General features: G+C 42.4%; 2 protein-coding genes across 2 annotated transcripts in view; one reads left to right on the top strand and one right to left on the bottom strand.

The window, feature by feature from the left end:
• Positions 1 to 25,171, top strand: part of LOC124122841 (histone H4 transcription factor-like) — a 108,229-nt gene that overhangs the window by 14,866 nt on the left and 68,192 nt on the right. The gene's annotated exons all lie outside the window — the stretch shown is intronic.
• LOC124122842 (estradiol 17-beta-dehydrogenase 2-like) lies at positions 5,387 to 22,722 on the bottom strand. The gene is made up of 6 exons (XM_046485985.2): positions 21,927 to 22,722; positions 11,469 to 11,681; positions 10,779 to 10,961; positions 9,934 to 10,071; positions 9,285 to 9,398; positions 5,387 to 8,156 (listed from the first exon to the last, which is right to left on the bottom strand). Exons 1-6 carry the CDS (start codon positions 22,321 to 22,323, stop codon positions 7,948 to 7,950), a joined length of 1,254 nt encoding a protein of 417 aa, XP_046341941.2. The 5' UTR covers positions 22,324 to 22,722; the 3' UTR covers positions 5,387 to 7,947.

Here is a 25,171-nt window from a genome sequence, read left to right as displayed (position 1 = left end):
ATTGTTCCGTGTGGAGATCTTAGATTGTTCCGTGCGGAGATCTTAGATTGTTCCGTGCGGAGATCTTAGATTGTTCTGTGTGGAGATCTTAGATTGTTCCGTGCGGAGATCTTAGATTGTTCCGTGCGGAGATCTTAGATTGTTCCGTGCGGAGATCTTAGATTGTTCCGTGTGGAGATCTTAGATTGTTCCGTGCGGAGTTCCGTGTGGAGATCTTAGATTGTTCCGTGTGGAGATCTTAGATTGTTCTGTGTGGAGATCTTAGATTGTTCCGTGCGGAGATCTTAGATTGTTCCGTGCGGAGTTCCGTGTGGAGATCTTAGATTGTTCCGTGTGGAGATCTTAGATTGTTCTGTGTGGAGATCTTAGATTGTTCCGTGTGGAGATCTTAGATTGTTCCGTGCGGAGTTCCGTGTGGAGATCTTAGATTGTTCCGTGTGGAGATCTTAGATTGTTCCGTGCGGAGTTCCGTGTGGAGATCTTAGATTGTTCCGTGCGGAGATCTTAGATTGTTCCGTTCGGAGATCTTAGATTGTTCTGTGTGGAGATCTTAGATTGTTCCGTGCGGAGATCTTAGATTGTTCCGTGCGGAGATCTTAGATTGTTCCGTGCGGAGATCTTAGATTGTTCCGTGTGGAGATCTTAGATTGTTCCGTGCGGAGTTCCGTGTGGAGATCTTAGATTGTTCCATGTGGAGATCTTAGATTGTTCCGTGTGGAGATCTTAGATTGTTCTGTGTGGAGATCTTAGATTGTTCCGTGTGGAGATCTTAGATTGTTCTGTGTGGAGATCTTAGATTGTTCTGTGTGGAGATCTTAGATTGTTCCGTGCGGAGATCTTAGATTGTTCCGTGCGGAGATCTTAGATTGTTCCGTGTGGAGATCTTAGATTGTTCCGTGCGGAGATCTTAGATTGTTCCGTGCGGAGTTCCGTGTGGAGATCTTAGATTGTTCCGTGCGGAGATCTTAGATTGTTCCGTGCGGAGATCTTAGATTGTTCCGTGCGGAGATCTTAGATTGTTACTTATTCTGGCACAGCATGATGCAATTTCCTTCTTCACTTCGATCATAACACAATCCCAGAGGTTGGAAGTCTGGGTTCTATCCCCGTCCGCTTCATACCAAAAAATGTCAAATGATGGTACTTGTTGTTACCCTGCCTGTCGCTTGGCATTAAGGGGCTAAAACAAGGACTGGTCGGCTCGGAGTCAGTATACTGTGTCAGAGTGGGGTATGCATGTTAACCTGCAGCGTGGTATCTCAGTGAGCTAGCAGTATTAAACATTAGTCCGGACTACAGTCCGTTTGACTCAAAATGAGAACGATGAATTGCAAAATAACTCGAAATCCAGAAAAGTGTATGAAACATCAATACGGTACTTGACCATGAATACCCTGTACCCAACAAAATCTGAATTTTGTTTATTTTAAGACCCATGACAGATGAAGTTCTTTAAGAAACTATCATGTAATTTTGTATAGAAATGTGTACATGACACGTAGGGGGGACAATCGTGGAAGGAACAGCGCAAGCATGGTCTGCACGTGCTACACAGTGACCGTGTTCATTCAATGACAAGATGCGCTACTCAGCAGATGTTAAACAGTTGATGTTGAATGTGTATGATTTCTTTAGAAGTGAAGCAGAAAGAGCAAAGCCTTTTTATGCAATTAATAAATTCTTGAAACGAGCTTCAAAAGCTCTTGGTATGTCCCCTCAGAAACTTAAAAATGTTGTTAGTCGACGAGATACAAATAGTCAGGCCAAGGAGGTAGGGAACATGTCAAAACCATGCAAGGTTGATAAATTAGACAGTTTTCAGAGGGGTCAAGTCAGACGTGCAATTGTTAAACTGCACTCAGAAAATAAGTACCTGTCCCTAAGAATTTTGAAGAAACACCTTGAAACTGACCATGATTTACGTGTTACAAAGTACAAACTATGGCAGCTGTTGCATACATTTGGTTACAAATACAAAAAGATAACTGGAGAACATAGGCTGTGTTGTGTGAACGGTCTGACATTGTCTGTCTCCGAAATCATTACCTTCGTACCATCAAGCAGAAACGTGAAGAAGGATATGAGCCCGTCTTCTTAGATGAGACATGGGTAAATGCGTCACACACAGCCAGCAGTCAGTGGGTACCCAGTGGTGACTGTAAGGAGTCTGGTAGAAAGTTACCAATGGGAAAGGGTGAAAGACTCATAGTTCTCCATGCTGGTTCTGCTAGTCAGGGTTTTCTCCCAGACTGTGACCTCGTCTTTAGAGCCAAGGCCAAAGACAACAGGGACTACCACACAGAAGTGAACAGCAATGTATTTCTGGAGTGGGTGAAATATAAATAAGCAGGGTTAGAAATTAACTGAAAAAGTGATCCAGTCCACAGGGCTAACTGCAGCTGAACTTTACTAGCCCTGAAGAAGATCAGTTAGCCCAGACTACACAACAGATAACAAAGTCTGAAAATCATGTCTTCATAACTATTAAGTTTAATAAAGTTCAACTTCTTGTGAGTTCATGAGGTTTTTGAGACAGGTACTGAACTCGTACAAACAAAATAAGATGAACAGTGAACATCTTTGTTCTCATCACAACCACATTCAACTTCTAAAATTAATGCCACTGAAACATCAAATAACAACAACACTGATTCACTGAGTATTTCTCGCAAATTCTTTCAATTCATTAGTTTAACAACACTCTTCACAGTCAGATGGAGAGTTATCAGACTGAGCAACATCCTTTGCAATGACTAGAGCAGCAGACAACAGATTCTTAAAAGGGACATTTGATATTAATGAATATTATAACACAAAATTATCCATGTTAATATCTAACTTCGTATATGAAAAGGCAGTACACGGGTCTGCCATTGGTAAGGGGTCATTGACAGACATTTGTGAATGTTTTTACCGAGATCTACCAATGATTTGAAGTTATGGATTCAGTTAAGTTCAATGGCTGTTCTGATGCTACTGTACTGAGTATTGAGTTCATGTTGTAACTGTGACAATGATCAATGAGTCATAAAATATAATTGGCATATCGAACGTTTTTTTAGTAAGAGTATGTTCAGGATCCAGCATTTCCTTGATAAATCTAGTCAACATGTTTCAGGTGCTATAAATGTTTAAACATGTCAGTTACACCAATAACGGTCCTGGCAAAATGTGTTTTGCTATTCTTAATATAACTCACAAGAGATTGAATTATTATCAGCTTGATAAGTCTGTTGTAGAATAACTAAATATTCAGAGTCCGCTAAATAAAAACAATGCTTACATCATTGTACATTCAAGTGTTAGCATTCATTCTTTATCATATACAGTATCGCGGTATTGATAAATCTCGTAATCCACACAACCTGTCGACTGTTTACTTATGCAAATCTAAGCACGATATATTTCATCGCATGATCGAATACAGGACTCGTTGCGGTATGTCACGGCTACTTGTACACACGTTAACTTTTTTTATGACAGTTCCTGGGATGTTTTTGAAGTGGAATTACCCCTTCCTCCATTCAAAATTGATTAGAAAAAGAACCCATTTGTTCAAACGAAGTCCCTTGACCAAACCTCGGTTGTATGCAAAATTCAAAACAGGAAGTGATATACCATATAATCCTCACAGCCTTACTAACTGAGGTAAGATTCACCAATGACAGGTACTTTGTTTATCAAACTCGGTAAAGAAAATCAGCATCAATCAATCCAATGAACAACAAACATTTTGTGATTCACATATTTAATAAGTTTGTAAGCGTGCCCCACTACGATCCATTATAAATTAACCACTGCGATAACATAGCGTATCATCCTACATGGTCGCTCGATTTCGCGGGTCACTATTACCACGTTCTGAAGTATACCCTTGATGTGCCTGGCTATTTTTAGTTTGACACAAGGTCAGGATATTTTCGACCAATCAGCAAGCTAAATTAATTACGACTATATCCGACTTGCTTAATATGTGGCACCTGATTGGCTGAAGCAAAGCTACGGACCATACCGAACATTAATACATGCAAAACCGACAATAGATATAGGTCAAGTTTGGGTATTTGTCATAAAAAGGGAGAGAATAATGAAACTGGTTTGGTTCAGCAAACGGAAGTGATAATCAACATGCTTCGCTGTCTTGTTTGGCAACAAATACCTTTACGCAAAGACGTACGTCTTTGATTTACGATAACAGTGTCAATTCGATATGAAATTAATATAGCCCCAGTCACTGCGTCCACGAGACCCACACATGTTACGCAGGTGCGTTCAAACTAATTTTTGTGCGTCCAAGATGCAAAAACGCGCTCTTCAGCCAACACTGCTTTAAGGTTAGTTAGCCACCCGGGCTAGCGTTCTGCGGATGTTCTTAGCCCTGTAGGAAATACTCTAGCCACGGGCTAACGGGCGAGCGTTAATTTCGAACCCTGAATTAGTCCCTGCTTTGCCTACCAAGTCTCTCATTGTCATGGACAATGCACCGTATCATAGTGTGCAGGATCTGGAAAGCAAGACTCCAACCTCTAATAACCGTAAAGGAGACATGGTTACTTGGCTGCAACGGAGGAACATTACCTTTCCTTCTCGAGCGACGAAACCACAGCTCTATGAAATCATAAAAATTATGAATCCTGACCCCGTGTATAAAGTTGACAGTTACATCAAGGGTCAGGGTCACGCTGTCTTACGACTGCCACATTATCACTGCGACCTGAATCCAATCGAGTTGGTATGGGGCATCGTCAAGGGTGACGTTGGACGATCGAACACAACGTTCAAATTACGAGACATTGAACAACTCGTAAAGGAATCCCAGCAACAGTCCAACCTATAATAGTGGCAGTCGGTTCAGGCACCAGCAGTTCCGACGACGAGATCTATGGCATGATCGAGTCATGTTGCGAAATTATCATGAGACGGCCCCTCTAACGCTCTGTCATTTCCCCTACCACAGAACGTGCAGTGCATGCGTGCTTGCGCTGTGCCTTCCACGGTTTGTCCCCCCTACGTGTCATGTACACATTTCTATACAAAATTACATGATAGTTTCTGAAAGAACTTCATCTGTCATGGGTCTTAAAATAAACAAAATTCAGATTTTGTTGGGTACAGGGTATTCATGGTCAAGTACCGTATTGATGTTTCATACACTTTTCTGGATTTCGAGTTATTTTGCAATTCATCGTTCTCATTTGGAGTCAAACGGACTGTAGTACAAGCCACACACACAAGTGGAATAATCTTGAACGCTGCAATGTTTAAACCCCATGTCCCCCGCTGGGATATTGCTAAAGGGGGATAAAAACCATACTCACTCACTCACTCACTCACTCACTCACTCACTCACTCACTCACGTGCGTTCCAGATAAAAGACAAAACAGGTTTTTCTTTATTCATTTATTCTTTCTTTCCTGATGGACATGAATTCCTTTGAGCCTGTCACAGCTGCTGCTACCCCCATCCTTCCTTCCACAGATAGCACCGAGTACACTGAGACCAACTGAACACAATGGTCGTTATTGAGCAGCCATCTTGAATTTGTAAATATAATATTATTGTATCATTATCATAGATTTTTAAACCAAAGACTTTGTCAAACTTGGATGAAGAATTTCAGGAAAAATAAATGTGAAACTACCGGCATTATTAATTTTTAATAAGATTTGAAATTTTCTTTTTATCATTCTTAATTTCTCGTTAACAGCTGATTAATTGATCCAAGTAGGCACATACTGACTCTGCGTATCTCTGATGGAAGGATGTCATATGCTGGTACACAAGTAAAAGATTCACTGTTGTGTTCAATAAAACTTATTCCTATCAACAAAATCTGTCACAGTGAAATATTTGCACATGTGTACCAATGCGTTACCAAACAATCTGTGGTTTTCTTTGCGCTACATACAAAATGTATCACACACTTGTCCTGTGACAGATGTTCCTTTTTTTCTTTGCATGAGTATATTGGCAGCTAAGTGGAAGTTGGGAATCATATCACATTCTGTCGTATGTCAATGTTGAGTTGACATTCCAGCTATAACAGACAACGATCATATTTTGGTTCTCAGAACATTGTTTACCCGTAATGAGACCGGCACACTATGTACAGCATGGTCAGGCCTACGGATCCGACTCAAATATCGAAAAGTCAGAAAAGAAATAAAATCAGGTTGACAAGGTTTTTTACACTGCTGACAGTAACGATCACTTGGAAAATAATAATAAAGGTTTTTTATTTACTAAACATGCTAAAATGGATGTTTTTTAGTTTTTGACTACCGACCAAATGTTTCACTATCGGAATCCGTTATCAAAAAATTATGTAAAATTTGGGCCTTGCATGTATTTGATACAATGAGCACTGGTTTATGGTATATGTACAGTCGGTGATGATGATGATGGTGATGATGATGATGATGATGATGATGATGATGAACATATTTTACAAAGTTTTAGAAATATCAATGGCAATTATCATTATTATGTCACAATATTTCAGTCGAAAACAACCATTTGTAAACTTCAGGCTTTTTCAGTATTGATTGTGCCCTTGTTTTAATTCAACTGACATTTTTCACAGAGAAAGGTCAGCGACTTGACCGCGACATGAGTCCTCGAAAAAGTATATCTTGCTTTTCTGAGAACTATTTAGTGTAATGAATGTCTGATGACAAATATTCTCAAGCATAGCAGAAAAGTTAATGCACCAATCATTGTATAGATCTACAGTCTCCATGTTGCCTGCTTGGGTCGAAAGCAAATAAAGGGAAGTAACTCCTGAGGCCTAATGTTGCCAAGACAGAAGTGTACACGGAAACACTGTCCAGTCCAGGTTAATTTAAGTTCTAGTTTTACAGATTTTATTGGTCAGTATGTCAAGAGTGACATGGAAAAATTCAAAATATGGCATCCGGAATAGTTTGAGGTAATATTCCTTAATCAGATTAAAAAATTGTTTAAGCAAAAATTAGAACAAGAATATTTGTCTAACAATATTTTGGGGGGGTTTTGAATTTAGAGAAGGCTCATTCACGAAACAAAATAAATTGACATGCCAAATAAAATATGTTTTGATTAGATGAAAAAGTTGAATTTCTCAATAATAATGCAAAGAGTTTTTTTAATTTCCCACAGTTTAAATAATTTCACCTGCATCAATTTCTTTATAGGTAATATTATTCCTGGATGATGTTTCTGCTAGGTCAACAACCCATGGTTATTACAACTGTGGAAGTGTCGGAGCTCCTGTCAAATGGTTATTCCTGTTGTTATTAAACTGAGCCCCAAGACAACATGAATGAAATGTACATTATTTATATCATGCCTGTATCACTGGGTCAATATATGTCAGCATATTGCAAGTTGAGTATATTGATAAATGATTGAGCTTGACTGGAATCCCCACTATTGATGGTAGATCCATTTCTACAAAGTTTATGTACATCTCTGGGATTACTTCAGAATATCAAAGCTGCCATTCTTGCAGTATACATGTGTACATCTACCAAACAACATGTCGCATCTACCAATATGTGCTTAATATTAACTTATTCACAACCATGGCGTGTATGTCAAATTGTTTTAAAAACCAGCTTCAAAACAGATTCGCTCATCACTGTTAATGCTAAATTACCATTACGACTGTCATCTACAGTGTTCGAAATCAAGAACAAAGGTCAAGGCTCCTTTTTAATATTAGAGGCTCCATTGTTCGTAATTCACAGTTAACTGAATTATTAGATTTAAATACTATAGCAGGAACCCTCAGAACCAGGACTTCCTTAATTTCGAACACAGGTCTACATTTGGCACATCATGTCTGCCTCAGTGCAGACTTCAGAGTGATCTCCCCTTCTGGTTTTCAATGGAAGGCGTATTGTGCGCTAAGAAGCACATCTTTGGAGAGGCTTGCTTGGACCCTTTGACAGCACTGAAAGGGGTCTTCACTTCTTTAAAGCTTTCGGTGAAAATTCGTACCAGTTTCCGATGACCTTCATGATGGGGTCGCTGATGCAGACAGGCAGATGGAGATACAGGAAGGGCAGAGATCGAGACATGAGGCCTTTGTAGTAAAATGTTTTGGGTTTGGTTGAGAGGAGGGCGTCCACGATGGACTGGATGATGGGCGACAGGTCGCTGCTGAGAATGTTGTCTGGAAAACAGGAGTTAATAATGATAATAATAATAACTACAGATTTATAAAGCGCTGGTATCCAGTTCGAAGAACTGCTCAAGAGCGCTTCATTTGAGTCTACACAAAAAAAAAGAGACATTACACAGCTAGGAAAACACAAAGCCTCAATACTCCAAGAAAGATTTGGTGAAAAGATAGGTTTTGAGTCTTGATCGGAACAAAGTAGGACTGTCAATGTTCCTGATATCCAATGTCAGCCTATTCCATAGCCCAGGGGCAACTTTGGCGAAACTCCGACCTACAAAAGTCGCCGTTCTAACACTAGGCACAGCGAGTAGGGACTGGCAGCTTGATCTGAGAGATCTCCCAGGCACGTACTCTTCAAGAAGCTCGCTGATATAATTTGTTTTTTGATTGTGTCTCGCATTGAACACAATCAGCATCACTTTATACTGGATTATCTCATTGATTTTGAGCCAGTGGAGGCTCCGTAGAATCGTTACTGTTATTGTTTGGGGAAACTAATCGAGAACACAATGTGTGGCTCGACAGCGACGTCTTACCACTGTTATTATTGTCATGCTCACAGTCTACGACTTTGTAAAATTCTGTTGGTTCTAGTATTAAAATCGACTAAAATGCTGCTGCTAAGAGCCAAGTTCAGGTAAGTGGACTGAAAGGTGTTTGGCCAAACTGTTTCATATTTATTATTCATTATGCATTTGCTTCTTGAACGTTTTCACAATTTCCTCAGAAAATGTGGCACAAGGTGCCCTGTCATGCAGAGTTATGTCCCTTTGCTACAATGTCATCTTGGATTTGTCCGCGTTTTTGCCCTCCGTATCTCAGCAGTAGAAACTAACAGTTTCAGTCCACTAGTCCTTATAATGATAACATATAGGAAAACCTTTAAAAATGGCTAATTTCTACTGGTCCTTAGGATACCTTTACTATTGGGCAGTTTGGCAAGGACTATAGGACTAGTGCCAATTTCTAACCCTGTATCTATGAAACGGAGTTAGTCCCAGAGTTTTATGTCCTGTTTCACACTGGGTTTTCTTCCCTTGTTGAGACAACAAAAATCGATGTCATTGAAATTCTGTTCACTTGTTATTTTTCTATCCATTAAAGGAGATGTGTTCTCACCTGCGTTTCTGAACTTGATGTGGAAGCAGTCTTTGCCGTAGTCGTTCCTGACGGCGTCACTGGCAGCGTTCCACCAGCGTTCAGCAGTCTTGTCTTTGTCGTAACCAAGGATACCTGTGAACCATGGGAGGGGGGCTTTAGAATAATGGAAAGTACTTTATACTTTTTTAATAAGGGGCGGTCGGGTAGCCTAGTGGTTAAAGCGTTCACTCGTCACGCCGAAGACCCTGGTTCGATTCCTGACATGGGTACAATGTGTGAAGCCCATTTCTTGTGTCCCCCGCCGTGATATTGCTGGAATATTGCTAAAAGCGTCGTAAAACCATACTCACTCACTTTTTAATAGTTTGTAGAATATCCGCTGCAGTTATTTTCCTTGCAATGTTGACTTTATGTTGTGAGGAAAGTTAGCTTTGGCCTAAATAACTCATTCAATAGTTAAAAATTGATTGTTACTCTATGCTGAGTGCTCATGCTGTCAACCACTGGTTTGCGAGGCCCTGTCTGTTATTTAGAGAGTGTTGTGATGTAGCGGACTGTAGAGTTAAACAACAACTGCCTCGAAGCATACAGGAGTAGGTCGGTCATGCGAGATTTGAGACTGTACAGTGTGTGTCTTGTAACCATGGTAACAAGGGTATCTCAGTACCTGTCTTGTACCCGCTGGGGATGATCATGGACACATTGATGCCCCAGGCTTGCAGCTCATAGCGCCACACCTCCGTCATGCTGGCCAGCGCCGCCTTGGAGGCGCAGTAGACACCCATCAGGGGGATTGGCGCCAAACCTGAAGACAAAACCACAATAATATAGTAAGGAGAAGTGCTGCATCACATAGATAGTATCTTACTACAAGAAATACTTATTTTCTTTCCTCAGGGAGATTCCAAATATGTCCCAAGTTATGATTATAGTAAGTGTATAGCTGTCGTCGGCTTATGGTTGTCGAAGTACTGCGAATGCTTTGTGTATCGGCCTTAACCTTCTGCCATGTTTGACAGAAAGTGAGAGAGTGAGTGAGTTTGGTTTTACGCTGCTTTTAGCAATATTCCAGCAATATCACGGCGGGGGACACCAGAAATGGGCTTCACACATTGTACCCATGTCGGGAATCGAACCCGGGTCTTCGGCGTGACGAGCGAACGCTTTAACCACTAGGCTACCCGACCGCCCCTTGACAGAAAGTGATGAGAGAGATGTATTTTTGGATTGTATCACATATTATAATATTCTTCCAATGGTACTCACTCAACCGTTTTTGAAGTTCTCCATGACTTAATTCAATGGATCTGGGTTCAAATCCCAGATTCACCCTGATTGTTTCTGGGTTTGTCTGCACCAACCCGTACTCACGGGTTTCATTAAAGATGTACACCCCCTGCATCACTTGGGTTTCCTCGCCCATGAAGCTGACAAGCCGTGATATAACTGGAAAAGTGTCCGAACGGCATCTGCCTTGATTGACCCACTCATGCTATGGAGGTGTCTACATACCTGCGTTGCTGGCGATGTTGACGAGACGTCCGCGGCTGCGGCGGAGGAGGGGGAGGAAGGCCTTGCAGACGTTGACAGGGCCGAAGTAGTTGACTGCCATGATCTTCTGCATGTCCTCCATCATCATCATCTCTACGTTGCCGATGTAGCAGATGCCAGCGTTGTTGACGATGCCCCATAGTTCTGGTAGACAAATAGGAGGAGTTAGTGTTAATTTTCCTTCCTTGCAATTTGGGATATTTTCTTTGCTTTCCATTGATATGTAAAATTACCAACTATTTTTGGACTCAGAATTATAATCTGATCATCTGTTAGCCATGTGTTCATTCTATAGGTGTACGCTATAACGTTGACACTTTTGAAAAGTTCGTGAACTGAAAAACTTTTCACTCTGCCCGGCAAGACTTTGATCATGACCGTTGACACGACATATTTGTCAACCCAGTGGGCAATCAGTAGGAACAACTACTAGCCCTAATACACCTGAACTAGCCTCTACTATCTTGTCTAACCGAACCCTGTGATGTCAGCTTTACTAGGGACTAGAATCATCACAGAATTTCTTGTCATGAAGACGACGATGTGCAATTTACTTTCTCTCAACAAGCCTTCTACGTTCTACTCCGTTGTGAATGGTAGGGCAGCCTTTCTGTTCTGTAGAGAGATGGGAGAAAGTGTCCTGCTACCTACCATTGTCGCCCAGGTTCTCGTCCACAAAGATGGCCGCCTTCTCAACCTGCACCATGTCTCGCACATCGAGCTGCAAGGTCTTGAGACGGTCGGAGCACGTCTCCTTCAGAAGGGTCTCCCCGGGGCCGTCCTTGAACAGGCAGCCTGCAAACACGTGCAGACCCATGCTGTCCAGCTTCTTGGCCAGCTCGTGTCCAATGCCCTGGTCACAGCCTGCAATAAGTCGAGTGAGTGAGTGAGTGAGTGAGTGAGAGGCCGTCCCTGAGTGACAGACACAACAGGGTTACCACAGATCTGTGGAAAGTTCAATGCTCTGTGTGGCAACTAAAAAGGAATAAAACATTATTTTGTTCAAAGTTGGGATGTTTTTGGAAGTACAGTCTGCAACTGGAGCCTGAAGCCAAATTCAGATTGTTCACTAAGCCCAGCTTACAATAGTCCATGTGTTAAAACTAAAAGCGACTGAAAATTACACTTGAGGACAAGGCTATTTGACTCTGTGTTGTTACATTGCAAGGTGTTCAAGCCTGGCAGTCCAGTAATGTCAAGCAGTCACCTGATGGAGGAGCAACAAGTCCCGAAACGTCGCTTCAAAGTTGCTCTCCATAAAAAGTGTCACATATTCATGTTCCCCCAACTTCTAAATGCCCATCAAAGACTTCAGGAGTGTCAACAATTAAGGGAATGTTTATATATATCCTTTGAGGGGCGGTCAGGTAGCCTACCGGTTAAAGCCTTCGTTCATCCTGCCGAAGACCCGGGTTCGATTCCCGACATGGGTACAATGTGTGAAGCCCATTTCTGGTGTCCCCGGCCGTGATATTGCTGGAATATTGCTAAAAGCGGCGTAAAACCAAACTCACTCACTCACTCATTGGACAGACAGGGAAATACAAATCATCCTTGCAAAACTTAAATTAAAATAACCTGATTTGGCAAATCTTGTTTATTTAACCGACATTTGCTGTAGTTAAAATAACCTGAATTGGTAAATTTTGTTTATTTAACCGACATTTGCTGTAGTTAAAATAACCTGAATTGGTAAACCTTGTTGATTTAACCGACATTTGCTGTAGTTAAAATAACCTGAATTGGTAAATCTTGTTGATTTAACCGACATTTGCTGTGGAATATAGGCCTGAGAACATGTAGATAATTCCCCAGAAATACTTTAATCCAGATCCAATTAGCTGGAATGACCTCACTCTTTGCTTGTGAACTGTGTTTTCTTTCGTATACACTTGCGATGCAATCCCTTGAAATTCCAGTTGACTGAGTGTGAGTACACTTCAATATATCATGCCAGAAATGGATAGTTATTTACTGCCGTTTCAAGGCTTGTTTATCCGTCATCAGGTTTTAGGAGATTACAAGTCCTTGACATGTTTATTGTCCGCTGTGAGCGGGATTTATGCCGGCTTAACACCGAGGGGACACTTGTACAGCAAGAACTTCCATAACCTAGGACCTGGCTGCTTCTGTATCGACCAACCGTAAAACAACATTCACTTGGTAAGGCTAAAAAAATGATAGTCTTGGTTCTGAGGCACCGTCTGCATCAGCATAAAGTTTGCAGCACGTTTCGTTTTTATTTCCATTTTTAAAAAGCAATAAAACTCCTTAAATATTCCAAGTCCTTTGGGAGTATTTCCAGTATTTTACTCATCAAGGAACACATTAATTTAGAGAGACCCTTTCCCAGGTTGATTGTACACAATTGTTTGTTCGGTCACACAACTGTTTATTCGGTCACACAACTGTTTACTCGGTCACACAACTGTTTATTCAGTCACACAACTGTTTATTTGGTTACATACTAGTTTGAACAAAAAAGAAAAAGAAATACTACCCGCCCACCCGCCCACCCACCTGCCTGCCTGCCTGCCTGCCTGCCTGCCTGCCTGCCTACCTGCCTGCCTGCCTGCCTACCCACCCACCCGCCTGCCTGCCTGCCTGCCTGCCTGCCTACCCACCCACCCACCTGCCTGCCTGCCTGCCTGCCTGCCTGCCTGCCTACCTGCCTACCCACCCACCCGCCTGCCTGCCTGCCTGCCTGCCTGCCTGCCTGCCTGCCTACCTGCCTGCCTGCCTGCCTACCCACCCACCCGCCTGCCTGCCTGCCTGCCTGCCTGCCTACCCACCCACCCGCCTGCCTGCCTGCTTACCCACCCACCCACCTGCCTGCCTGCCTGCCTGCCTACCCGCCCACCCACCTGCCTGCCTGCCTGCCTGCCTGCCTGCCTGCCTGCCTACCCACCCACCCACCTGCCTGCCTGCCTGCCTGCCTACCCGCCCACCCACCTGCCTGCCTGCTTACCCACCCACCCACCTGCCTGCCTGCCTGCCTGCCTGCCTGCCTGCCTGCCTGCCTGCCTGCCTGCCTACCCACCCACCCGCCTGCCTGCCTGCCTGCCTGCCTGCCTGCCTGCCTGCCTGCCTACCCACCCACCCGCCTGCCTGCCTGCTTACCCACCCACCCACCTGCCTGCCCGCCCGCCTGCCTGCCTACCCGCCCACCCACCTGCCTGCCTGCCTGCCTGCCTGCCTGCCTGCCTGCCTGCCTGCCTGCCTGCCTACCCACCCACCCGCCTGCCTGCCTGCTTACCCACCCACCCACCTGCCTGCCTGCCTGCCTGCCTGCCTGCCTGCCTGCCTGCCTACCCACCCACCCGCCTGCCTGCCTGCTTACCCACCCACCCACCTGCCTGCCTGCCTGCCTGCCTGCCTGCCTGCCTGCCTGCCTGCCTGCCTGCCTACCTACCCACCCACCCGCCTGCCTGCCTGCCTGCTTACCCACCCGTCTGTGTCACTGATCACAATGACAACAATGAAGACAATGGTGACAATACTGATGACAATGTGACAACAATTATGACACTGATGACAAGCGTGACACTGGTGACAACAAGGTTGATGTATCACAACAAACTCTGTACTTGACCCCCAATGTAGTTCGGGTTCACCTGGCTTCGCTTGAACTTCAAGTCAAGTGATATCTTTATGCTTTTCCTTACATGCACTCGGAGAAGAGGATTTCGACATACACCGAGCACCCTCCAACAGGATCTAAAGAGCCTGTTTTACATACAACTGTACACAGACGAACATTACCATTAACATAATCTGTGTACGAATGCTGAAAAGGTATTGTGATTCCACGCTGTGCGTCATCCAGCATAAGCGGTTTGTACCTTGTGGTCGACAGGCAGGCAGTAAGTCATGAGTTTGTCGTGAAATTCATGAATGGCAATTTCTGTGTCATCTGTATGCTTTTGAACATTGCAAAGCAAACAAGTTTTTATCCCCGTGGACTGAAGAGGGCTGGTTTGTGTATGGTGATGTGTGTCAACACCATAAACATTTCAACCTACATGGATATACGGCCCACTCAGTTAACCCAGCAAGGTAAACATGTTGATAAGTACAGCGCGCCGGTACAGTGGCCCTGGCGTCCATTCTCTCAAGTGCTTTTTGAATGCATCAGGAAGAGAAATGTCTCAAGTTTTTTTCCAAATTGCCACTTTGTTAAAAATAATTTTTTTTTATTTTTTTAAAATTTGAATATTTAAGACTGCTGTATTTTTACTTGACAGGTATTGGTTGGGAATCCTATCAATTTGGCTAAATGTGTGTTGGTTTGGTTAGATTCGATTTCTGATTCAGTGATTTCTGAAACTTTTTCTCAGTGTTTGAATTTTGTTCATGTTTTGCGAGCCTGGGTGTGAAGTGTGTCGTGTTGCTTGTGTGACATTCAAGCCATGAATGGATGAAGGCCCCATTGACTAGCGCCCTTACAAACTGCAGAGTTAGATGAATGAACTACCACTAGCAGAATAACACCATCTGCACCGAGTGACCCCAGCACGGCTACACACTGCTGAGTTAGATGAATGAACTACCACAAGCAGAATACCACCATCTGCACCGAGTGACCCCAGCACGGCTACACACGGGGGTTTACTAACAGTGTGGTCGGCAGAATACACCGAATGACCCCACGGCACATTCCCCTGGCAGCCTATACAGGTGTCGTCTTCATTTGGTGTGTGTTTTATTATTCAGGGTTGGGGTCACAGAGTGCATCTCATTAGCCCCGATTGGGCATATATATGTATGTGACATGGCCTCAGAAGCCAAGCAGTGTTAGTTGGGCTTCAAGCTCTGGCAATGGTTGTGTAGGTTACAATCAATTGAGATCCGGGTTGTGATTTTGAATTTGTACTTGCAGCATGCTAAATTTAATCCACTAAAAGCTATTTATAACTCTGGTCTTTTTTAGGTTTGCTATAAAATGGATATGACTTGCGATCATTGTCACAAAGATGGACATTTGATGACACATGAAGTTATAAAATTTTCACTTTTAAGTAAATATTAAACCACTTTTTAATTTATTGAAAAATAAATTTCAATTTATTAAAAATTAAAGAAGATGTTACTTAGTGCCATGTAACTACGTCAGACCTTCACCTTGCAAACAAACAACAACTCCCATAATGCATTAGAATTGATGCAGACAAGTGCACTCGTTGACCTCTTGGCTAAACTGCTCCATTCCCGGTATTTACAAAGTTTTTGACAAACTTGGGATAAATCAGGTAGACGATCATTGCGGAGATTGCACCGAGTAACCTTTCTACCTCAACTGAGCCAGTGTTGGGAATAAATAGACCCACAATGCAATGCAATCCTCTCCAACGCTGGGGATTAATTAGGATTTGCACTCATTAAGCTTTTGTGAGGTGTGTGTACCATGGACTAAGTTCGGTCGCCTACACTGTACATCCTTTGAAGGATGCCATGGACTAGCAGGACCTTGTGGTCATAGCGATAGGATTATCGGTGGTTAAGGGACCGGTTATACATTAGGGGCATCCAGAGGTTTTTGATGCACACGTTTATGTAAACAATGACCCTCTCATAATGCTCGTCATATTTTTCATGACCCCCGACAAATATATGCTTTATTCTTTATTAAGGTTGGGCTGTGGCTAGCCGGGTGGTTAAAGCGTTCACTCGTCACACCAAAGGCCCGAGTTCAATTCCTTACATGGGTACAATGTGTGAAGCCCATTTCTGGTGTCCCCCACCGTGATATTGCCGAATATTGCTAAAAGCGGCGTAAAACTATATTTTATCACCCTCCCATTGAGAAGTGTTTGGGTGACCACCTGATTCCCACTGACCCCCCCCCCCCCCCCCCATAAGTAAATGACCAATGTCGAAGTATCAGCATCAATCAAGGTCAGGAGTTGGGATCGGGTGGTCAGGCCCGCTAGTCCACTAGTCCTTATATAGGACCCATGAAGATTCCGGGGTAGAATAGGTCTTCAGCAACCCATGCCTGCCGTAAAAGCAACTAACAGGATTGGGTGGTCAGGCTCTCTGACTTGGTTGATGCATGTCATCGATCCCAATTGTGTGGATTGTTGCTCATGATATTAATCACTGGATTGTCTGGTCCAGACTCGATTATTTACAGACCGCTGTCATGTAGCTGGAATATTGCTGAGTGCGGCGTTAAACAACAAACAAACCAACCAATCAAGATCAGGAGTACAGTTGTATAGAAAGACATGCAGCCTTAGAAACTCATTGTTGAAAGGCAAGTGGAAGCTGTATTCTACTGGTCCTTAGAGTTAGTGTAGCTCGTCCAGCTTGAAAGAGACAAATGTGTTTACCTTGTCTTAAGTTTCTGTCACATTTCGTCAGTTTTATTTTGTTCCAATTTGTGGCAAAATTGAGGCATTGAGAACTGGTTCTGAATTTAAGTCCTCAAATACTACTAAGCAATGAGCACTTAACCATCAAAGAATTGTCACCTAATTTAGCGGTCTCGGGCTAGCAGTCTCGGGCTAGCGGTCTGGGGTGAATTTCAGCAAGATTGGCTAGAAACATGATATGCTTTTGGGGTTTCAAATTAGGAAGAATTTGTAGAAGTCTGAAGATTTGTTTATCAATGGAATTAATAACATCTGAAAAATAAGGCCCTAAGGCATGCAGCCTCAATCGACGTTCCACATTGCGATGTCGATGTCGATGTCGATGTCGTTGTCGGTACTACAGCTGCCACACATTGATGGGGAAAGTAGGACAGTTATGATGGGCTCCACAGTCAGATCATGTTATCCAGGACCCTGGTGCCTTGAATTTTGAGTTTCAATATTACAGCATTCCTTGAAAACTGGTATTTGTATGTAGCATTTGTGAGTTCATCCAGCCCGAAGATGAGGTTCAATGACGCCATGTTTCAATTTACAGTGGAATGGGTTCCTTTTGGATTTTGAGAGTGTTTTAGAAATAAGAACTTGATTTTTATTAAAAGAGTGTTATGTTTAAGAATGAAAAGTTGTTAGATTTATAGCTGGACAAAACTTACTTGAACAAGTTACACATGATTGGTATTTTTATGAATTATATGAAAACTCTAACAAAAATTGATATAATTCAGAGAGTCATATCATGGATGACAGAATTCAGGCATCAAATAATTATTATTTTTGTTAACTGGATAAAACAGAATGTTAGCTGATGTTGTTTGTGTTGTTGAGACAACTGTCACTGATGTTGTTTGTGTTGTTGAGACAACTGTCACTGATGTTGTTTGTGTTGTTGAGACAACTGTCACTGATGTTGTTTGTGTTGAGACAACTGTCACTGATGTTTGTGTTGTTGAGACAACTGTCACTGATGTTGTTGAGACAACTGTCACTGATGTTGTTTGTGTTGAGACAGCTGTTACTGATGTTTGTGTTGTTGAGACAACTGTCACTGATGTTGTTTGTGTGTTGAGACAACTGTCACTGATGTTGTTTGTGTTGTTGGACGGAACTGTCACTGATGTTGTTTGTGTTGTTGAGACAACTGTCACTGATGTTGATGTGGTTGAGACAACTGTCACTGATGTTGTTTGTGTTGAGACAACTGTCACTGATGTTGTTTGTGTTGTTGAGACAACTGTCACTGATGTTGTTGAGAAAACTGTCACTGATGTTGTTTGTGTGTTGAGACAACTGTCACTGATGTTGTTTGTGTTGTTGGACGGAACTGTCACTGATGTTGTTTGTGTGTTGAGACAACTGTCACTGATGTTGTTTGTGTGTTGAGACAACTGTCACTGATGTTGTTTGTGTTGTTGGACGGAACTGTCACTGATGTTGTTTGTGTTGTTGAGACAACTGTCACTGATGTTGATGTGGTTGAGACAACTGTCACTGATGTTGTTTGTGTTGTTGAGACAACTGTCACTGATGTTGTTTGTGTTGTTGAGACAACTGTCACTGATGTTGTTTGTGTTGTTGAGACAACTGTCACTGATGTTGTTTGTGTTGTTGAGACAACTGTCACTGATGTTGTTTGTGTTGTTGGACGGAACTGTCACTGATGTTGTTTGTGTTGTTGAGACAACTGTCACTGATGTTGTTTGTGTTGTTGAGACAACTGTCACTGATGTTGTTTGTGTTGTTGGACGGAACTGTCACTGATGTTGTTTGTGTTGTTGAGACAACTGTCACTGATGTTGATGAAGTTGAGACAACTGTCACTGATGTTGTTTGTGTTGTTGAGACAACTGTCACTGATGTTGTTTGTGTTGTTGAGACAACTGTCACTGATGTTGTTTGTGTTGTTGAGACAACTGTCACTGATGTTGTTTGTGTTGTTGGACGGAACTGTCACTGATGTTGTTTGTGTTGTTGAGACAACTGTCACTGATGTTGTTTGTGTTGTTGAGACAACTGTCACTGATGTTGTTTGTGTTGTTGGACGGAACTGTCACTGATGTTGTTTGTGTTGTTGAGACAACTGTCACTGATGTTGATGAAGTTGAGACAACTGTCACTGATGTTGTTTGTGTTGTTGAGACAACTGTCACTGATGTTGTTTGTGTTGTTGAGACAACTGTCATAGCGTTGAAGGATGTAACACGACTAGAACAGGCTCTGGGACCCACGACTCTGTCATGTCTTGAAAATCTTGCTTAACGACCTTAACATTACACCATTGTTGATTTGTACTTCAAAGGTTGTTGCGTTGATCTGCTGTGTTAATGCAATTTTAAGCATGGACTTAAAAATTGACCTTTTGGTGTGTTCTTTTTTGTTGTTTGTTTCAGAGGGGTTCGTTAGGTTTGACAAATAAGTCTTATTTTTTTCAAACAAACAGCCATGTCTGATTGGGGTTGTGTTGAAGCTACAGAGAACGGCTGTACAACATAGTACTGGAGGACCTATTTGTAGATGAATTTAGACTTCAATTGATCTATAGCCTTTAAAAAGCTTTCATATTTTTTATGTTATTTGCTGAAGACATTCCTGCATCGAGATAAAGAATGATCAGGAGGTGTCATATTTAAATTCTCCATAAGATTTGACAGATTTTATTCTGTCAACAATTTCATAATTTCAATTAACTTTTTTTGATCAGAAAAAAATGAAATTTAAGTTTTAAAATGACTTCTATCAATATTAATATGACTTAGCATCGAAACAATAAAAGATGAATAACCTTTGAAGTATTCCCCATGGTACAATGTGTGAAGCCTATTTCTGGTGTCCCCCGCCGTGATATTGCAGGAATATTGCTAAAAGTGTCGTAAAACTATACTCTCTCATATTACTAGTTAATCTGGGGTGGTCGGGTAGCCTAGTGGTTAAAGCGTTTGCTCGCCACGCCGAAGACCCGGGTTCGATTCCCAACATGGGTACAATGTGTGAAGCCTATTTCTGGTGTCCCCCGCCGTGATATTGCTGGAATATTGCTAAAAGCGGCGTAAAACCATACTCACTCACTCACTAGTTAATCTGCCGTTACATTAACCGTAGTACTATGAGAAAACCAGGAGGTTCCTAACTGTTTTAGTACACAACAGCACACTCCGACCTGCTACACTGCCGGCTCCATCGCCGATAAAGTACTGACTGGAGTGTAATGACTTAATGGAATGAAGTCGGCTGTAAGCTTGTGGTTGTGGTTGTCTGCGGGGAGTGAGTGCTGTGTGTAAACACAAGGCAGGACCCAGTCATGTACCAAGTATACCAGGTTCTAGTGGAACGTTCAGGATAGGCTACGTGTCTATTGTAAAAGATACACTTAGATAGGGATATTTTACATCTTGCAATGAAACAAAAATTCTTCCCATAATATGTCAAGTGTATATTTATATAGACCGGCACATCTGATGATCCCTGCCAGTAGTAGTATGTATGAGATATAGGATTATATAGAGAGAGTTTTTGAGGTTTTTTCCGTTTAATTAAAGCGTCACTTGACTGGTTATTTTATCTTTGATACCAACTTATTTATTATTTTCTGATTCTCCTTGTCCCTAAAATTCCTCTACCAAAATAGACGATACAGGATTCAAAAACTGGGTGCCACAGGGTTAGAAACTAACAGTTTTTGTCCACTAGTCCTTATAATGATAACATATAGCAAAACCCTTAAAATTGGCCAATCTCTCCTAGTCCTTAGGATACCTTTACCATTGGGCAGTTTGGTAAGGACTACAGGACAAGTGCCAATTTCTAATTCTGTTGCCATGGTAGAAAAAATAGGAATGTTCTAATGTTTATATTTTCTCAATTTCAGACATTTTTTTACAGTGTTTTTTTAATGCAGTAAAGTAACACTGAGCATTAAGACACGCCTCTTCATCGGTTGTGTAATCAGTGAAATAAACGTCATCTCTTCCAAGCTTTAGCTATAACGACTGGGCGTGGACAATTTTTAAATTCCAGTTTATGAATTTGTTATGAAATTTGCTGCATATTTGAGGCTAAATATTAGTCTCGGTCTTGATACAAATTAATTTATGATTGTTTTATTACATCAAGTTCCTTTACCGATACCGGCCTTGTGCGTATTCCTACTTGGACTACAGGTTGTGCTGTTGGCAGCGGATGCACTGAGACCTCATGGAAACAGTTTATTTTGGATGAGTATCATGTAAAGTAGGATGTTATCAGTGTTTAGGAATATTTAAAATTGACTACAACAAAGTGCATGTTTGTCAAGTTCTGTTAAATAAATTTTAGCCAGCTTTAAAGTGTTTATTAAATTCAAAGGAAATGATAATAATTTAAATATATTTTATTTTTCTCAACAATTGTGTTTTTGGTGGTTTAGAAAAATGGATAGATACAACTGTAATATAATACAATTTGAACTCTTTAATATGACATGATTAAATGCATCGTTAATGGGATCAGATGTCTCAGAAAGAGAACGCCTTATCAGAATTGAAGACAAGCACAAAACTACAGCCAACCTGCAGTTTAGACATAATTATCTTTAAGTTTTCCCGCCAACCTGACCAAGCCTTTAATGTCAAATAAAATACAAACAGTCAGCTGCAATCCCACGTAAATATTTGGTAAAAATACGTAAACCTTAAATAGTTAAAGCTGTTCTAAAATTCTAACACTGGTGAATGCCTTGACATGGAGGTAGTAGACTTACCCGTGATGAGGACTGCCTTTCCATGGACCCCGAGGTACGCTGGTGGTAGGTTCTGGTACATGTAGTAGGTGACGATGCCAAGGAACGTCACGCTCAGCAACATGCTCGGCAACACCGTCGACAGTATCGGCGAGAATATCGTCAGCAGCAACAACTGCAGACAGAGTCCTGAAGTTGGTCGTACCCGACCGTACAAAATTGCCATTCCGACAAATACCAGATAGCCCATTGTCAGTGCCAAGCAGAGGAACACGGACAGCAGGGTGTAGGTGGAGGTTGGCATGAGAGTCGGCGGCGGCGCCGTCAAATGGTAAGTCTGGGTGTCGGCGTCCATCCTGACGTGGGTGTTGGAACTTGCCACCAGGGGAAACACCTCGGTCAGCCAGAGAGATAGCATCTTGACCACTGGGCAAGAGAGATGGTAGAATATGAAAGTTTCAGTGACGGTAGTCGGGCTTGAGTTTTTGCAATTTCTTCAGCAGACAAATGATGAAAATTGTGTAATTCTTCGATGACAGCCCTTGAGCAGTGTTATGTCTTCAGTATTGATGAGGATGTCCAGGTGTCAATCTGGTCTTGATGATTGCTCGAATGCAAGGAAGGGCAGTTGGGTGTCCGTGGCAACTGTGTGGAAGTCTTCTCTGGGAGCTGCACTGTCCAGCCTCACTGGACGTACTTCAGGTAGGTAATGAGCTGGCAGTTGGTGGACCCCGTACTTATAGGCCTGGTAGAGTCACTGAGTGTAGGAGTTGCTGCCCGCCTCAGTGCAACACATATGTATGCAGGGTTAGAAGTGTACCAGCTATCATTCGCTAGCCGTGGCCTAGATCAGGTAAGGCTGGAGCTGCCTGCCTGCCTACCTACCTGCCTACCCTTCAGTTGGTGTACCCCCTCACCCTGTACTGAATACCCCTGGGCTGGTGGGGTGGACGGGGACGTCCAGGGTGGACGAGGACGTTGAGGGTGGTGGCAGGCTACATCACAGCCAAACATGGGAAGGAATTTAATAGAATGCTGTTTGGGTTGACACTGCATTGAAAGATGCATCACACAGGCAGGTCCCGAAGTGTCATAGGGATCCAGTTTGGCATCTCCCCATTTTATCTTGTCTGTGAAAGACATCCTAAAAGGTGGAGAGGTTCAGGCTTTTTGTGGGGTCCCTGTTCCTGTTCCGAGGTTTATGGTCTCTTAAGAATTGTGTACACCTCATTTCTCTAGCCCTCAGTTTGTAGATGGTCGGTAGCTTGAAAAAGACAAAAATGTTTTCTATGTTGACATGTTCTGTCAGTTTTTGTGGGAAAATTGAAGCATTGAGAATTAGTTCAGAACTACGACCCTCAAGTTCTACTGGTCAGTGAGGACTACCTTTGAAATATGTTTACTTGTCCTTGGTACAGAAGATCTGGGATAGAATAGGTCTTCAGCAACCCATGCTTGTCTCCCCCCGTGGAGATCTGGGATAGAATAGGTCTTCAGCAACCCATGCTTGTGACCCATGAAGATCGGGGATAGAATAGGTCTTCAGCAACCCATGCTTGTCATAAGTGGTTTATGCTTGTTGTGAGAGGCGACGGGATCGGGTGGTCAGGCTCGCTGACTTTGTTGATGCATCCGAATTTGCGTGGATTGATGCTCATGATATCAATCACTGGATTATCTGGTCCAGGCTCGATTATTTACAGACTGCCATCATATAGCTGGAATATTGCTGAGTGCGGTGTTAAACAACAAGTAAACAAACAAACAAACAAACAAAGTAAACATTTCAGTTGATGGTGCTTCTTTGATCAGCATGTCCCAGTCCCTTACACTGTGTTTTTGTTCAAATGGGGCACTTTAATTTGCAACTGTGGCTGTGTGCATCTGTTGCCACCATATCTGTATGGGTGCTCTCTACAGAACACTTATCGAAGTACCCACTATTCGACGTAATAAGCGCCCAGGGCGCTCTCGAAATTAGAAATAGGGGGCTCTTATTAGAATATTATTTTGGTGGAAAAAACTGAGTTGAAAGATAAATTTCGTGGTTTATGCTGACGGCCTGACTGTTTATATACGACAGATATATTTTTCCAGAATTTAATTGCCCGTAATTAAGGGTGCATATAACACACGAGTGCGTATTATACACGAATAAATAAGTCTTGTGTACATTGATCAATCGGAAGGGGTGCTAATTGGGATTGTTCACTTGCCAATATATAAGCAAATATCGCCGTGGGCGCTTATTAGAGCGGGGCGCTTATTACATCGAATACGGTATTTAATTCAAAATCAACCTGAATGAAAAAAGGGAAACAAATGTAGATGGACAGGATATCGTGGTTTTTATTATCTTGGGTATGATTTTCGCTGCTTTCAGAAAAAAATCCAGTTTATGAATTTGTTATGACATTTGCTGCAGATTTGAGGCTAAATATTAGTTGCGGTCCTGATACAAATTAATTTATGATTGTTTTATTACATCAAGTTCCTTTACCGATACCGGCCTTGTGCGTATTCCTACTTGGACTACAGGTTGTGCTGTTGGCAGCGGATGCACTGAGACCTCATGGAAACAGTTTATTTTGGATGAGTATCATGTAAAGTAGGATGTTATCAGTGTTTAGGAATATTTAAAATTGACTACCACAAAGTGCATGTTTGTCAAGTTCTGTTAAATAAAAATCCAGCAATATTTCTGTTTGGCTGCAACAGGCTTCCCCGATTGTACCACGTGGGGAACATTTTGGAGCTAATACATATTCCTGAAGGCTGGCAGACATTTTAAATTTTCCCTAATTAGAGCGTTTGAGTTTAGTTCTAACCCTGCTCCAGGTCACCAGCCTGGGCCACCATGGTGACGCCTTGGACGACCCAAACCTATCACTGTACGTTCCCGAGACACGCAGAGAGCTGCATGTTAATGTCTGCTACACTGCCACTGATTCTCAGGTACTACCGTTATGTTGCCAGCTCTCCTTGTCTGTGTATAAATAGATGGTGTTATTGTTGCTGGAAGCCTTGTATCCAGACGTAGTGAGGTCATTAAGTTCCTTCGATTAGCACTAAGCATCGGTTTCTACCTGGAACTTTGTTTAGTGGAAAAATACGGTCGAAATGTTTGACAGGTGGATGTTTGGTTTAGTTTTTGTCGTGTAGAGTTACCTCCCTTGAGTGCTAGTTTTGCAGATTAAACAATTATTGTGTGAGTGAGTGAATGTCTGTGTTATGCCTGCAGTGTCATGGCTGATAAATTATCAAGT

Source organism: Haliotis rufescens, unplaced genomic scaffold, assembly GCF_023055435.1.
Source record: "Haliotis rufescens isolate VD_foot unplaced genomic scaffold, xgHalRufe1.0.p SCAF_24, whole genome shotgun sequence".
Taxonomy (NCBI): domain Eukaryota; kingdom Metazoa; phylum Mollusca; class Gastropoda; order Lepetellida; family Haliotidae; genus Haliotis; species Haliotis rufescens.
Note: the sequence above shows the minus strand (reverse complement) of the source record. Positions and strands in the feature narration are given on the sequence as shown.

What these genes read in the sequence shown, in the direction of transcription:
- LOC124122842 (XM_046485985.2), bottom strand. Translation starts at nt 22,323, where the DNA reads ATGCTATCTCTCTGGCTGACCGAGGTGTTTCCCCTGGTGGCAAGTTCC. An exon ending in CAACATCGCCAGCAACGCAG is followed by an intron (nt 10,072 to 10,778) that starts GTATGTAGACAC and finishes TTTTGTCTTCAG; the next exon opens with GTTTGGCGCCAATCCCCCTG. An exon ending in CCCCAGCGGGTACAAGACAG is followed by an intron (nt 9,399 to 9,933) that starts GTACTGAGATAC and finishes CATGGTTCACAG; the next exon opens with GTATCCTTGGTTACGACAAA.